Source organism: Lolium rigidum, chromosome 7 (genome assembly GCF_022539505.1).
Source record: "Lolium rigidum isolate FL_2022 chromosome 7, APGP_CSIRO_Lrig_0.1, whole genome shotgun sequence".
NCBI classification, from domain to species: Eukaryota; Viridiplantae; Streptophyta; class Magnoliopsida; order Poales; family Poaceae; genus Lolium; species Lolium rigidum.
This window is the reverse complement of record NC_061514.1, coordinates 23,942,772-23,958,517: the sequence shown is the minus strand read 5'-3', so window position 1 is coordinate 23,958,517 and position 15,746 is coordinate 23,942,772. Positions and strand designations below refer to the sequence as shown.

General features: G+C 43.0%; 1 protein-coding gene across 1 annotated transcript; it reads right to left on the bottom strand.

The window, feature by feature from the left end:
- Positions 1 to 384: 384 nt before the first annotated feature.
- On the bottom strand, positions 385 to 3,290 carry LOC124678380. Its single transcript, XM_047214284.1, has 6 exons — positions 3,139 to 3,290; positions 1,533 to 1,792; positions 1,286 to 1,319; positions 984 to 1,120; positions 760 to 826; positions 385 to 533 (listed from the first exon to the last, which is right to left on the bottom strand). Exons 1-6 carry the CDS (start codon positions 3,212 to 3,214, stop codon positions 400 to 402), a joined length of 708 nt encoding a protein of 235 aa, XP_047070240.1. The 5' UTR covers positions 3,215 to 3,290; the 3' UTR covers positions 385 to 399.
- Positions 3,291 to 15,746: the final 12,456 nt, after the last annotated feature.

Below are 15,746 nucleotides of genomic sequence, written 5' to 3'. Positions count from 1 at the left end.
GAGGGAGTATCTGAGTTTTAGGAGTTTCCAGTGAAACAGCCCAAGACAAGTATGGTTTGTAACTATGTGCCACTGGTTTGAAGTGGTTCTCAGAACCCTTAGTATAAACGAATAATAACATATCATGAGACTCTTCATGACATCACGGGATATATAAGCAGTATGAATAAGACTAAGAGGAACATGGGGCAACAGAGCAATATGTATTTCTAGTTTTAAACTAGTTCAAGAGTGGATGCTTATGTATCAATATTAGTGGATTGACTAATTAAGCCATTTCAAGCTTTGATGATACATTACCAATGAAACAGAGGAAAATGACCCATTTTTTCAGTTCCACACTCTGTCAACATCTCTGAATTACTCACTGAAGTTCAACTTGTGACAAGATTTCACCATTTAAGTGTTGTGTGTTTCAGTAACTTGTACATACCTGTTACAATAGTAAATGGCATTTTTCTTGCTCAATGCAATGGCACCCGTGTACAGCTCTACAGCTTTTAGGTGTTGTTTTGACCTCATGAAGTCGTTTCCTGATGAATATGAAGTTAGCAACTAAAACTCTGCACATCCGCATCCATAACAAAATGCACATACAAGGCCTGAGCTGCAAAGCCCTTGTAACAACAAAAAAAGAAAATTGAGATTTCTAAGTCATACTATATGCTGTAAATTTGTTGCACAAACTAACAAACCAACGAAAAGTTTGCAACGCTAAAAGTTGGACATAAGAAACAACTAAGGATTCTGATTTAGTACCTTTCGATTTAAAGAACTCCGCCAGGTCTACTAAGCTTGCTGTTTTTCTTCCCGAGTTGCGCACCTCCTAGACAGACATAAATCTTACTCCATCAATAAAAAATAAATAAGTAATGAACTGGACAAATCTTAATATCTTTCTCTTGGTAGTGGAGACAACATAAGTCTTCACTTCATTAAGCCTGAAAATGCTACAGAAGCAAAAAAGAAACAGTACATCATACCAGTAATGCATCATCGAAGAATTGTGATGCTTTTGAAAGTTGACCAGGATCCTCAGTACCAGCGGATGATGTCTTGAAGAAATTAATTTCATCAAGCGCGGCATAGAATTTCACAAACAGCTCATCTCCTAAATGATCTGAACAAAAAGATATCAAATTCCATGAGAAAGAAGTAATTTCAGCAACTGGTTCCTTTTACATCCCTGATTAGGTGATAACGGTACCAAGACCCTATTAAAAGAATCAACTGGCAAGAAGTGACAGCTCATCATGAAGATTTAAGTCATAGCCATAAGAAATACCTAGGTCAAAGGTGTCTTCAGCTTGGTCTTCACTCTGACAACGAGATGCAGAAATTATATCAGAAGCTCACATCTTATGAAGAGCATTTAGGGAAGAAAAATAGGTAAAACTGATCAAATAAGACATAACTAATAATCTGCAATGGCATGTCTATTTAAAAAGTACAAACATACATTTATATGGTATCAGTATGGAAAAGATGGATGCTGATGGTAGAAATCATGTGTGAAACGAGAAGAGGCATACATTTGATGTTGTACATTTATTTGAGTCTTCTTGCATACTGGAAGGACTTGCACTGCATGCTGGTCTGTTTGGCACTGGCTGTGACACTGGATCTGGTCTTGACCTATCTTGTTCATGAGCTTGCAGAGAAGTAAAGAGTTCAAGTAACAGTCCTGGCTGCACGCCCTCGCGAGTTGACGATGAGTTGACACTAAATATGGACTCCAGGCAATCCTTGGCAACTTCAAGAGCTTCAGGATCAGCCCCAGGAGCTAACTCGACTGCATGCCATATATGTTCCAATGTCTGACACTAAATAAACATAAAGAGAAAACCCAGAGCAATAATGTGCCACGGCTGCGACTCCTATGTTTCTTCAGGTGCAAGTTATTTGTGCATATTCTAATTACAGTTGTAGCAAACATAACTTACTACTAAAAATGCATGCATTTTTTATGAATCGGGTATTTTCATCTACAAACAGAAAAGGGCATGGAAAACAATTTGATTATGGTGATGATTTTCATATTTTGATATCACCTTTCCAACGAAGAAAAAGGAAACATATTGTTGTACACGATGCATTCACCATGTGTCCTTTAAATCGGGCATCAGTTATTTAAATTCGTGTTAACGCCAATCCCCTATACCAAATGAATTTCATAAACTTAGTATAAGTTTTACAGATTTGCTATGTGTCAACTGAGATTTTCTTAAGTCCACACACAAAAATGTGCTTCAGTTGCACTTTTCTAACAAAAAAGTGGTGCAACTGAACCGAACTGCACTTTTATTTGAACTGCAGTTGCACTTTTCTGAGGTGATTGAGACTTAAGAAAATCAGACATAGACAAACCCTAAGTTTTATGTTGGCAAGTCTTGGATGTGAAGAACGGCATTAGATTTACAGGCGTTTTTTCTACACACTCATTAGAGCTTTACAAAAAAAAGTAGAAGCATAAGGCTGTGCCTCCATTAGGGCTTTACAAGTCTGGTTTAGGCAGTTTGGCAAGCATACTATGAAGCTTACTGCGACCATTGACAATTAAAAGCTCGCTGCCAGTCAGCGGGTTGCGGCCAATTTTCTCGCTCGTACTTGTTACCCCATAGCCACCATTTAAGATCCATATCCTTTTTCCACCAACCAAAAGCACATAGCAACATGGCATAACCACGCCGTCAGCCTGGAAGAGTGGCGAATAATCTGTCACGAGGACCGTAATCGCGTGTAAGGTGCAACCAGAAGCCGGAAAAGAGCAAGCCACACACACACACACATGAATCGCCCGTTGCCCCCTCGGCAAAGACTCACTCTGCCTCCTAAAGAAACCTAAAAGCTGGCACCTCCAAATGCCCAAATGCATCAGTATCAGCGATAAATCATCAAACAGAGGTTACAGAGCACAATTTCAGTTGAACGAACCTAAATGGCTGGCGAACTGAACCCTATTTTGCATAGGAAAGGAACGATCCGATCCCCTCCAACCCGCTCACGAAGCAAGCAAGCAAGCAACCATCGTTCAAGATTAAGCGCATCAAGGACACTATCTCCACCAGCGGCGTGGAACCGCGGGGGAGGATGAGGAATTGGGTCTGGTAGGAGGGGGGAAGGGTGGTAGGTACTGACCGGAGTTGAGGAAGTCGAGGAAGGAGAGGACGACACGGCGGGAGACGGGGGAGTCCGACCGGGTCATGTTTCCCATCACACGGCCTGTTAAAGCGCCGGATGGGGGCTGCGGTGGCCGGCGGCCGGCGGCGACGGTGCGTGCAGCCGAACAGAGACGCCAGATGGAGACGAGGAGACGCGAAAGCGACACACAGGGCAAGCGTCTTTTTTTTCTTTGATGAACCGGGCAGCTTAGACCATCTTCAGCCGCGTCCGTCCTCCAAAGCTTCCCCAAAGCGATTTGGGGCGCGCCGGACAAAAAATGCGTTTCAGCTACGTCCCCAAAACTCATTTTTGTCCGGCGCCCGATACGGCGTCCGGCGGCCCGAGCCTGTCCCCGTCCCACAGGAGACGCACCGGGGACGCCGGACACAATGAAAAGCGAGGCGTGCTCCCACATGTCGGCGACTATTTGCATAAACCGTTGGTTCGCGTCTCTTTTCTCGTCGCTCCTTCCTTCCCCCGCCTCCCACCCCACCGCCGCCGCTGGATTTCCCGGCCGTTTGGGCGTCGATCTCTGGCGAGAGTCGGCACCGTTGTCGCGGGCTGGGGCTCCTGCCGGTCGTGCCGCCGCCGCCGCGTCGCCGGCGCGTCCCGAACGCGCCGGTCAAATCCGCCCCACCTCCGCGCACGAAGGTGCTCGACGACTTGCTGGTAGGCGCGATTGGCCGCTGTTTGTTGCGTCGTCTGCCTCGGCGCAATTTTAACCATTGATTTTGCTTTAGCCATGGACGGCGACGATGAGATGGTTGCCCTGCTGCTTGGAGGACGAGCAAGCCTTCGACGAGGACTGCGGGAGCATTTGCTCGATCATCGCGTCCCTGCCGGGAGCATTGCGTCATCGCGTCCTCGACAGCTGACGGAGGCGGAGAAGAGGAAGAGGCCGCGCCGCGGAGGATCAAGGCCGGGAAGAAGGAAGTCGAAGCCCGGCGAGAGGATGGAGGGGCATGCCATGCTGCACAACGACTAATTCGCCGACGAGGCAACACATGCCGACAATTTTCGGTGCCGGTACAGGATGAGCAAGGGGTTGTTCATGAATATCCTCCACGGCGTTCGAGAGTTCGACCCCTACTTCAAGCTCAAGCTCGACGCTGTAGGCGTTCTTGGGTTCTCGTCGATTCAGAAGTGCACCGCCGCCATGAGGATGCTTGCATACGGAGCACCTGCCGATACACAGGACGACTACCTTCGCATGAGTGAGTCTACTGCCATTGAGTGCATGTACAAGTTTTGCCGAGTTGTGGTGGGAAAGTTTGGCAAATACTATTTGAGAGGGCCAACTGAGGAAGAGACTGCAAGGATCATGGCACAAATGCTGCCGGAGGATTTCTGGAATGCTTGGAAGCATCGATTGCATGCACTTGGGCATGGAAGAACTGCCCGTTTGCTTGGCAAGATATATACAAAGGCCGTCATGGATATTGCGGTGTGGTGCTTGAAGGCGTGGCAGATTATGACCTGTGGATTTGGCATTCTTTCTTTGGCATGGCGGGATCACACAATGACATCAACGTGTTGCGGCGAGTCTCCGGTGTTCGGCGGACTAGTGGAAGGGCATGCTCCACCATGCAACTATGAGATCAATGGCCACGAATATACCAAAGGCTATTATCTAGCCGATGGTATATATCCAAAATGGGCCACTTTTGTCAAAACAATCTCGAATCCATTAGGTCTGAAGAATTCTCACTTTGCTACGCGAGGTTGATCATGAGTTGCCTGCAGAGTTTGATGATTTTCTCGCCATGCACGCAGAGATCCGTGACAGCAATGTGCATGAGCAACTTCAAGCTGTTCTTGTTGAGCATTTGTGGAGGATCAAAGGAAATACCGTGGCACCTTGATGTAGCATCTACCCCTATTTATTATATTTGTTTACTTGTTTTATTGTTTGTTGTAATTTAATTTGAAAACAATCCTCGCAAACATTTTTATTCATATGCTATATTTGATAAATGGTTACGTGTTAAAAAGAAGTATTTTAAATGTTTGGGGCGGCGTTTGGGGACGCGGGCTGGGGAGCGACGTCCCCAAAGGCGGCACGAACAAAACATGTCCCCCAAACGCTCAATCCGGCGCGGTTTGGGGGACGCTTTGAGGGACGCAGTCTGGAGATGCCCATCTCCGGCCAGGCGACTAAAAAACGCCAAAAGTGGCCGGTCTCTTTTGCGTCGGTCTAAATTGATCGAATTCGATCACGTGTCCGTTCTACGCCGGATGCCTTTATCAGTAGGACATAAATTTTTTATTTGCATTCAACAGAAACATATTTACATAGTGAATAAAGAAAAAAGAAAAAATAACTATAACTAAAAGGCGCATGAAGTGCTTGATACCCTAGCTTACTCCTCGTCCTTGATACGTCTCCGATGTATCGATAATTTCTTATGTTCCATGCCACATTATTGATGATATCTACATGTTTTATACACATTATATGTCGTATTTATGCATTTTCCGGCACTAACCTATTAACGAGATGCCGAAGAGCCGGTTGTTGTTTTACTGCTGTTTTTGGTTTCGAAATCCTACAAAGGAAATATTCTCGGAATTGGACGAAATCAACGCCCAGGGTCCTATTTTTGCACGAAGCTTCCAGAAGACCGAAGGGGAAAGGAAGTGGGGCCACGAGGCGCCGACACAACAGGGCGGCGCGGCCTGGACCCTGGCCGCGCGGCCCTGGCGTGTGGGGCCCTCGTGTGGCCCCCGCGTTGCCCTTCCGCCTACTTAAAGCCTTCGTCGCGAAACCCCCAGTACCGAGAGCCACGATACGGAAAACCTTGCGAGACGCCGCCGCCGCCAATCCCATCTCGGGGGATTACGGAGATCTCCTCCGGCACCCTGCCGGAGAGGGGAATCATCTCCCGGAGGACTCTTCACCGCCATGGTCGCCTCCGGAGTGATGAGTGAGTAGTTCACCCCTGGACTATGGGTCCATAGCAGTAGCTAGATGGTTGTCTTCTCCTCATGTGCTTCATTGTCGGATCTTGTGAGCTGCCTAACATGATCAAGATCATCTATCTGTAATTCTATATGGTGTGTGTCGGGATCCGATGGATAGAGAATACTATGTTATGTTGATTATCAATCTATTACCTATGTGTTGTTTATGATCTTGCATGCTCTCCGTTATTAGTAGAGGCTCTGGCCAAGTTTTTGCTCTTAACTCCAAGAGGGAGTATTTATGCTCGATAGTGGGTTCATGCCTCCATTAAATGCTGGGACGAGTGACGGAAAGTTCTAAGGTTGTGGATGTCTTGTTGCCACTAGGGATAAAACATTGATGCTATGTCCGAGGATGTAGTTATTGATTACATTACGCACCATACTTAATGCAATTGTCCGTTGTTTTGCAACTTAATATCTGGAAGGGGTTCGGATGATAACCTCGAAGGTGGACTTTTTAGGCATAGATGCATGCTTGGATAGCGGTCTATGTACTTTGTCGTAATGCCCAATTAAATCTCACAATACTCATCATATCATGTATGTGCATTGTTATGCCCTCTCTATTTGTCAATTGCCCGACTGTAATTTGTTCACCCAACATGCTATTTATCTTATGGGAGAGACACCTCTAGTGAACTGTGGACCCCGGTCCTATTCCTTTACACCGAAATACAATCTATCGCAATACTTGTTCTCATCGTTTTCTGCAAACAATCGTCATCCACACTATACATCTAATCCTTTGTTACAGCAAGCCGGTGAGATTGACAACCTCACTGTTTCGTTGGGGCAAAGTACTTTGGTTGTGTTGTGCAGGTTCCACGTTGGCGCCGGAATCCCTGGTGTTGCGCCGCACTACATCCCGCCGCCATCAACCTTCGACGTGCTTCTTGACTCCTACTGGTTCGATAACCTTGGTTTCTTACTGAGGGAAAACTTGCTGCTGTGCGCATCACACCTTCCTCTTGGGGTTCCCAACGGACGTGTCATCTACGCACATCAAGACTGTTTTCTGGCGCCGTTGTCGGGGACCTGAAGAAAAGTTACACCACAGAGATCTCTAACTCCCACGTCAACTTTGCGCCAGCAACTGTTTTCTGGCGCCGTTGCCGGGGAGATCAAGACACGCTGCAAGGGGAGTCTCCACAATCCAATCTCTTTACTTTGTTTTTATCTTGCTTTATTTTATTTACTACTTTGTTTGCTGCATTATATCAAAACACAAAAAAATTAGTTGCTAGCTTTACTTTATTTACTGTCTTGCACTCTATATCGAAAAACACAAAAAAAATTAGTTACTTGCATTTACTTTATCTAGTTTGCTTTATTTACTACTGCTAAAATGGCCACTCCTGAAAATACTAAGTTGTATGACTTCACAACCACAAATAATAATGATTTCTTATGCACACCTATTGCTCCACCTGCTACTACAGCAGAATTCTTTGAAATTAAACCTGCTTTACTGAATCTTGTTATGCGAGAGCAATTTTCTGGTGTTAGTTCTGATGATGCTCGCTGCCCATCTCAATAATTTTGTTGAATTGTGTGAAATGCAAAAGTATAAAGATGTAGATGGTGACATTATAAAATTAAAATTGTTTCCTTTCTCATTAAGAGGAAGAGCTAAAGATTGGTTGCTATCTCTCGCCTAAGAATAGTATTGATTCATGGACTAAATGCAAGGATGCTTTTATTGGTAGATATTATCCCCCTGCTAAAATTATATCTTTGAGGAGTAGCATAATGAATTTTAAACAATTGGATATGAACATGTTGCTCAAGCTTGGGAAAGAATGAAATCTTTGGTTAAAAATTGCCCAACCCATGGACTGACTACTTGGATGATCATCCAAACCTTTTATGCAGGATCGAACTTTTCTTCGCGGAACCTATTGGATTCAGCTGCTGGAGGTACCTTTATGTCCATCACTCTTGGTGAAGCAACAAAGCTCCTTGATAATATGATGATTAATTACTCTGAATGACACACGGAAAGAGCTCCACAAGGTAAGAAGGTAAATTCGTCGAAGAAACCTCTTCCTTGAGTGATAAGATTGATGCTATTATGTCTATGCTTGTGAATGATAGGACTAATGTTGATCCTAATAATGTTCCGTTAGCTTCATTGGTTGCTCAAAAAGAACATGTTGATGTGAATTTCATTAAAAATAACAATTACAATAATTCTAGGCCATATCCTGCTAATGGTAACTCTTATGGTAGATATGTTTCACCTAATGAGGAAAAGATGTTAGAAATTGAAAGATCCACCAAGAGCTTTATGCAATCACAATATGAGCAAAACAAATTGTTTACTAAAACTATGAATGAACAATCTACCTTGTTGAAGAATATAGGAAATCAACTTGAAAATCTGAATATGGAGATTTCTGGGTTGCAAACTAAACTTGCAAATGCTGAAAACCGAATCTCATACATGTCTGTGTCACAATCTTCTTTAATTAATAAAATGGCTGCTAAACCTGAGGATATTGAAAATAAAATTGTTACTACAGCAAATGCCATCCAAGTTAGAATTAATGAGAATATAAAATTGATGGCCGAATTGCATGCTAGGTGGGAAAGAGAAGAAAATGAAAAACTAGCTAAAGTAGCTAAAGTTTGGACTATTACCACCACTAGTAATGTTAATGATTCACATGTTGCTGCACCTCTTACTATCAATGGTAAAATAATTGGTGTTGGCAATGTTTCTAATCCTAGTGCAAAGCGTGCAAAATTGCCTGAAACTGCTAAAACTGCTGAAACTGCCTGTGATAAAACTGCTGAAATTTTTTCCAACATTGGGGATGATGATCCCATTGCTGTAGATTATAATGGTTTGGATTTTGATGATTGTCACATCTCTGAAGTTATAAAGTTCTTACAAAAACTTGCTAAGAGTCCTAATGCTAGTGCTATAAATTTGGCTTTCACAAAACATATTACAAATGCTCTCATAAAAGCTAGAGAAGAGAAACTAAAACTTGAACTTCTATTCCTAGAAAGCTAGAGGATGGTTGGGAGCCCATCATTAAGATGAAGGTCAATGACTTTGATTGTAATGCTTTATGTGATCTTGGTGCAAGTATTTCCGTTATGCCTAAGAAAATTTATGATATGCTTGACTTGCCACCATTGAAAAATTGTTATTTGGATGTTAATCTTGTTGATAATGCTATAAAGAAACCTTTGGGGAGAGTTGATAATGTTTGCATTACCGTTAACAATAACCTTGTCCCCGTTGATTTTGTTGTCTTGGATATTGAATGCAATGCATCTTGTCCCATTATATTGGGAAGACCTTTTCTTCGAACTCGTTGGTGCTACCATTGATATGAAGGAAGGTAATATTAAATATCAATTTCCTCTCAAGAAAGGTATGGAACACTTCCCTAGAAAGAGAATGAAGTTACATTTTGATTCTATTATTAGAACAAGTTATGATGTCGATGCTTTATCTCTTGATAATACTTGATATACACTTTCTGCGCCTAGCTGAAAGGCGTTAAAGAAAAGCGCTTATGGGAGACAACCCATGTTTTTACTACAGTATTTTGTTTTATATTTGAGTCTTGGAAGTTGTTTACTACTGTAGCAACCTCTCCTTATCTTAGTTTTGTGCTTTGTTGTGCCAAGTAAAGTCGTTGATAGTAAGGTTCATACTAGATTTGGATTGCTGCGCAGTAATAGCATTTCTTTGCTCGTCACGAATTTCGACCTGCCTCTCCGTAGGTAGCTCAGAAAAATATGCCAATTTACGTGCGTGATCCTCAGATATGTACGCAACTTTCATTCAATTTGGGCATTTTCATTTGAGCAAGTCTCGGTGCCTCGATAAAATCCATCTTTACGGATCTGTTCGTTTTGACAGATTCTGCCTTTTATTTCGCATTGCCTCTTTTGCTATGGTGGATGAATTTCTTTGTTACATTAATGTCCAGTAGCTTTATGCAATGTCCAGAAGTGTTAAGAATGATTATGTAACCTCTCGAACATGTTAATTTTTATTGTGCACTAACCCTCTAATGAGTTGTTTCGAGTTTGGTGTGGAGGAAGTTTTCAAGGATCAAGAGAGGGAAATGATGCAATATGATCAAGGAGAGTGAAAGCTCTAAGCTTGGGGATGCCCCTGTGGTTCACCCCTGCATATTTTAAGAAGACTCAAGCGTCTAAGCTTGGGGATGCCCAAGGCATCCCCTTCTTCATCGACAACATTATCAGGTTCCTCCTCTGAAACTATATTTTTATTCCATCACATCTTATGTGCTTTGTTTGGAGCGTCGGTTTGTTTTTGTTTTTTGTTTTGTTTGAATAAAATGGATCCTAGCATTCATTGTGTGGGAGAGAGACACGCTCCGCTATTGCATATGGACAAATATGTCCTTAGGCTTTACTCATAGTATTCATGGCGAAGGTTGAATCTTCTTCGTTAAATTGTTATATGGTTGGAATCGGGAAATGCTACATGTAGTAATTCTAAAATGTCTTGAATAATTTGATACTTGGCAATTTTTGTGCTCATGTTTAAGCTCTTGCATCATATACTTTGCACCCATTAATGAAGAAACACCTAGAGCTTGCTAAATTTGGTTTGCATATTTGGTCTCTATAAAGTCTAGATAATTTCTAGTATTGAGTTTGAACAACAAGGAAGACGGTGTAGAGTCTTATAATGTTTACAATATGTCTTTTATGTGAGTTTTGCTGCACCGGTTCATCCTTGTGTTTGTTTCAAATAACCTTGCTAGCCTAAACCTTGTATCGAGAGGGAATACTTCTCATGCATCCAAAATCCTTGAGCCAACCACTATGCCATTTGTGTCCACCATACCTACCTACTACATGGTATTTCTCCGCCATTCCAAAGTAAATTGCTTGAGTGCTACCTTTAAATTTCCATCATTCGCCTTTGCAATATATAGCTCATGGGACAAATAGCTTAAAAACTATTGTGGTATTGAATATGTACTTATGCACTTTATCTCTTATTAAGTTGCTTGTTGTGCGATAACCATGTTTCCTGGGGACGCCATCAACTACTCTTTGTTGAATATCATGTGAGTTGCTATGCATGTCCGTCTTGTCTGAAGTAAGGGAGATCTACCACTTTATTGGTTAGAGCATGCATATTGTTAGAGAAGAACATTGGGCCGCTAACTAAAGCCATGAATCATGGTGGAAGTTTCAGTTTTGGACATATATCCTCAATCTCATATGAGAACACTAATTGTTGCTACATGCTTATGCATTAAAGAGGAGTCCATTATCTGTTGTCTATGTTGTCCCGGTATGGATGTCTAAGTTGAGAATAATCAAAAGCGAGAAATCCAAAATGCGAGCTTTCTCCTTAGACCTTTGTACAGAGCGGCATAGAGGTACCCCTTTGTGACACTTGGTTAAAACATGTGTATTGCGATGATCCCGGTAGTCCAAGCTAATTAGGACAAGGTGCGGGCACTATTAGTATACTATGCATGAGGCTTGCAACTTGTAAGATATAATTTACATAACTCATATGCTTTATTACTACCGTTGACAAAATTGTTTCATGTTTTCAAAATAAAAGCTCTAGCACAAATATAGCAATCAATGCTTCCCTCTGCGAAGGGCCTTTCTTTTACTTTTATGTTGAGTCAGTTCACCTATCTCTCTCCACCTCAAGAAGCAAACACTTGTGTGAACTGTGCATTGATTCCTACATACTTGCATATTGCACTTGTTATATTACTCTATGTTGACAATATCCATGAGATATATGTGTTACAAGTTGAAAGCAACCGCTGAAACTTAATCTTCCTTTGTGTTGCTTCAATACCTTTACTTTGATTTATTGCTTTATGAGTTAACTCTTATGCAAGACTTATTGATGCTTGTCTTGAAGTACTATTCATGAAAAGTCTTTGCTTTATGATTCAGTTGTTTACTCATGTCATTACCATTGTTTTGATCGCTGCATTCATTACATATGCTTACAATAGTATGATCAAGGTTATGATGGCATGTCACTCCAGAAATTATCTTTGTTATCGTTTACCTGCTCGGGACGAGCAGGAACTAAGCTTGGAGATGTTGATACGTCTCCGACGTATCGATAATTTCTTATGTTCCATGCCACATTATTGATGATATCTACATGTTTTATACACATTATATGTCGTATTTATGCATTTTCCGGCACTAACCTATTAACGAGATGCCGAAGAGCCAGCTGTCGTTTTCTCGCTGTTTTTGGTTTCAGAAATCCTACAAAGGAAATATTCTCGGAATTGGACGAAATCAACGCCCGTGGTCCTATTTTTACACGAAGCTTCCGAAGACCGAAGGGGAAAGGAAGTGGGGCCACGAGGCGCCGACACAACAGGGCGGCGCGGCCCGGACCCCGGCCGCGCGGCCTCGGCGTGTGGGGCCCTCGTGTGGACCCCGCGTTGCCCTTCCGCCTACTTAAAGCCTTCGTCGCGAAACCCCCGCACCGAGAGCCACGATACGGAAAACCTCACCGAGACGCCGCCGCCGCCAATCCCATCTCGGGGATTCTGGAGATCTCCTCCGGCACCCGCCGGAGAGGGGAATCATCTCCCGGAGGACTCTTCACCGCCATGGTCGCCTCCGGAGTGATGAGTGAGTAGTTCACCCCTGGACTATGGTTCCATAGCAGTAGCTAGATGGTTGTCTTCTCCTCATGTGCTTCATTGTCGGATCTTGTGAGCTGCCTAACATGATCAAGATCATCTATCCGTAATTCTATATGTTGTGTTTGTCGGGATCCGATGGATAGAGAATACTATGTTATGTTGATTATCAATCTATTACCTATGTGTTGTTTATGATCTTGCATGCTCTCCGTTATTAGTAGAGGCTCGGCCAAGTTTTTGCTCTTAACTCCAAGAGGGAGTATTTATGCTCGATAGTGGGTTCATGCCTCCATTAAATCTGGGACGTGTGACGTAAAGTTCTAAGGTTGTGGATGTGTTGTTGCCACTAGGGATAAAACATCGATGCTATGTCCGAGGATGTAGTTATTGATTACATTACGCACCATACTTAATGCAATTGTCTGTTGTTTTGCAACTTAATACTGGAATGGGTTCGGATGATAACCTGAAGGTGGACTTTTTAGGCATAGATGCATGGTGGATAGCGGTCTATGTACTTTGTCGTAATGCCCAATTAAATCTCACAATACTCATCATATCATGTATGTGCATTGTTATGCCCTCTCTATTTGTCAATTGCCCGACTGTAATTTGTTCACCCAACATGCTATTTATCTTATGGGAGAGACACCTCTAGTGAACTGTGGACCCCGGTCCTATTCCTTTACACTGAAATACAATCTACTGAAATACTTGTTCTACTGTTTTCTGCAAACAATCTTCATCCACACTATACATCTAATCCTTTGTTACAGCAAGCCGGTGAGATTGACAACCTCACTGTTGATGACCCACAAGTATAGGGGATCGCAACAGTCTTCGAGGGAAGTATTACCCAATTTATTGATTCGACACAAGGGGAGACAAAGAATACTTGAAAGCCTTAACAGCGGAGTTGTCAATTCAGCTGCACTGGAAACAGACTTGCTCGCAAGAGTTTATCGGTAGTAACAGTTTTATAGCAATAGCGTAGTAAAATAACAGCAGCAGAGTAACAAAGACAACGATAGACTGATTTTAGTAAACAGCAGGATTAAAATACCGTAGGCACGGGGACGGATAACGGGCGTTGCATGGATGAGAGAAACTCATGTAACAATCATAGCAGGGCATTTGCGGATAATAATAAAACGGTATCCAAGTACTAATCAATCAATAGGCATGTGTTCCAATTATAGTCGTACGTGCTCGCAATGAGAAACTTGCACAACATCTTTTGTCCTACCGGCCGGTGGCAGCCGGGCCTCAAGGGAAACTACTCGGATATTAAGGTACTCCTTTTAATAGAGTACCGGAGCAAAGCATTAACACTCCGTGAACACATGTGATCCTCACATCACTACCATCCCCTCCGGTTGTCCCAATTTACGTCACTTCGGGGCCATTGGTTCCGGACAGTGACATGTGTATACAACTTGCGGGTAAGATCATAAACAACGAATATCTTCATGAAACAATAACATGTTCAGATCTGAGATCATGGCACTCGGGCCCTAGTGACAAGCATTAAGCATAACAAGTTGCAACAATATCATAAAAGTACCATCTACGGACACTAGGCACTATGCCCTAACAATCTTATGCTATTACATGACCAATCTCATCCAATCCCTACCATCCCCTTCGGCCTACAGCGGGGGAATTACTCACACATGGATGGGGGAAACATTGCTGGTTGATGGAGAGGCGTTGGCGGTGATGGCGGTGATGATCTCCTCCAATTCCCCGTCCCGGCGGAGTGCCAGAACGGAGACTTCTGGCTCCCGCGATGGAGTTTCGCGATATGGCGGCGTTCTGGAGGGTTTCTGGCGACTTCGACTTCTCTCTCGTGCGTTTTTAGGTCGAGGCGAATAAGTAGTCCGAAGGGGGGCATCGGAGGCCAGCCGAGGGGGCCACACTACATGGCCGCGCGGCGCCCCCCGGGCCGCGCCGCCATGTAGTGTGGGGCCCTCGGGCCTCCACTTCAATTGCCCTTCCCGGCTCCGTCATTATTCCGGGAAAATAGGCCCTTTCGTCAAAATCCCGAGGTTTTTCCCGAAAGTTGGATTTCTCGCACAAAAACGAGACACCGTAACAGTTCTCGCTGAAAACAGCGTTAGTCCGTGTTAGTTGCATCCAAAATACACAAATTAGAGGCAAAACAATAGCAAAAGTGTTCGGGAAAGTAGATACGTTTTGGACGTATCAACTCCCCTAAGCTTAGCTTATTGCTTGTCCTCAAGCAATTCAGTTAACAATCGAGCGATAAAAGAACTTTCACGAACACTTTTGCTCATATGATGTATATATTCTCATGATATGGCTAATACTTGAGCAGTTCATAATAAGGTACATGCAAATAAGATCATCTAACAGCTATGTCAATCATGAAGAGGTACCAACAATTAATAATAAGCATCATGAATCATGTATATAAGAAGGATTGCAATGTTCATAAGAGAGTATGATAAAGTGGTAGCTCGCTTGCCTGTATTTGATCGGCAAAACATAAATGCCCGGGCACCTTTGAAGTTCATAGAAAGACTAGAAGTAGTGATTGTCAAAGATAAAAGCATCAAAGTTATACCACAATCAATCATATTTTGAGACAAGCATATTATACTAAGAATGACAAGTTGTGCTCTCAAGAAAGTGCTCAAAGAAATAATGGAGACACAACATAAAAGTAAAAGATTGACCCTTCGCAGAGGGAAGCAGGGATTAACATGCGCTAGAGCTTTTCATTTGTAAAGCAGGGAGTAAAATTATTTTGAGAGGTGTTTGTTGTTGTCAACGAATGGTAATGGGTTCACCAACTACCTCGCCAACCGGACTTTCAAGAGCGGCTCCCATGAATTATTTGCATGTTTATGTGGCACTCCTTCCAACCTTTCTTACACAAACCATGGCTAACCGAATCCTCGGGTGCCCGCCAACAATCACATACCATGAAGGAGTGCCTTTTTAGTTTAGTTTTAT

Excerpts from the sequence above, each read along its gene's own strand:
- LOC124678380 (XM_047214284.1), bottom strand. The coding sequence starts at position 3,214 with ATGGGAAACATGACCCGGTCGGACTCCCCCGTCTCCCGCCGTGTCGTC. Across the intron at positions 1,793-3,138 it reads CCTCGACTTCCTCAACTCCG|TCGAGTTAGCTCCTGGGGCT; the intron begins GTCAGTACCTAC and ends TATGGCATGCAG. Across the intron at positions 1,320-1,532 it reads ATAAATGTACAACATCAAAT|AGTGAAGACCAAGCTGAAGA; the intron begins GTATGCCTCTTC and ends TCTCGTTGTCAG.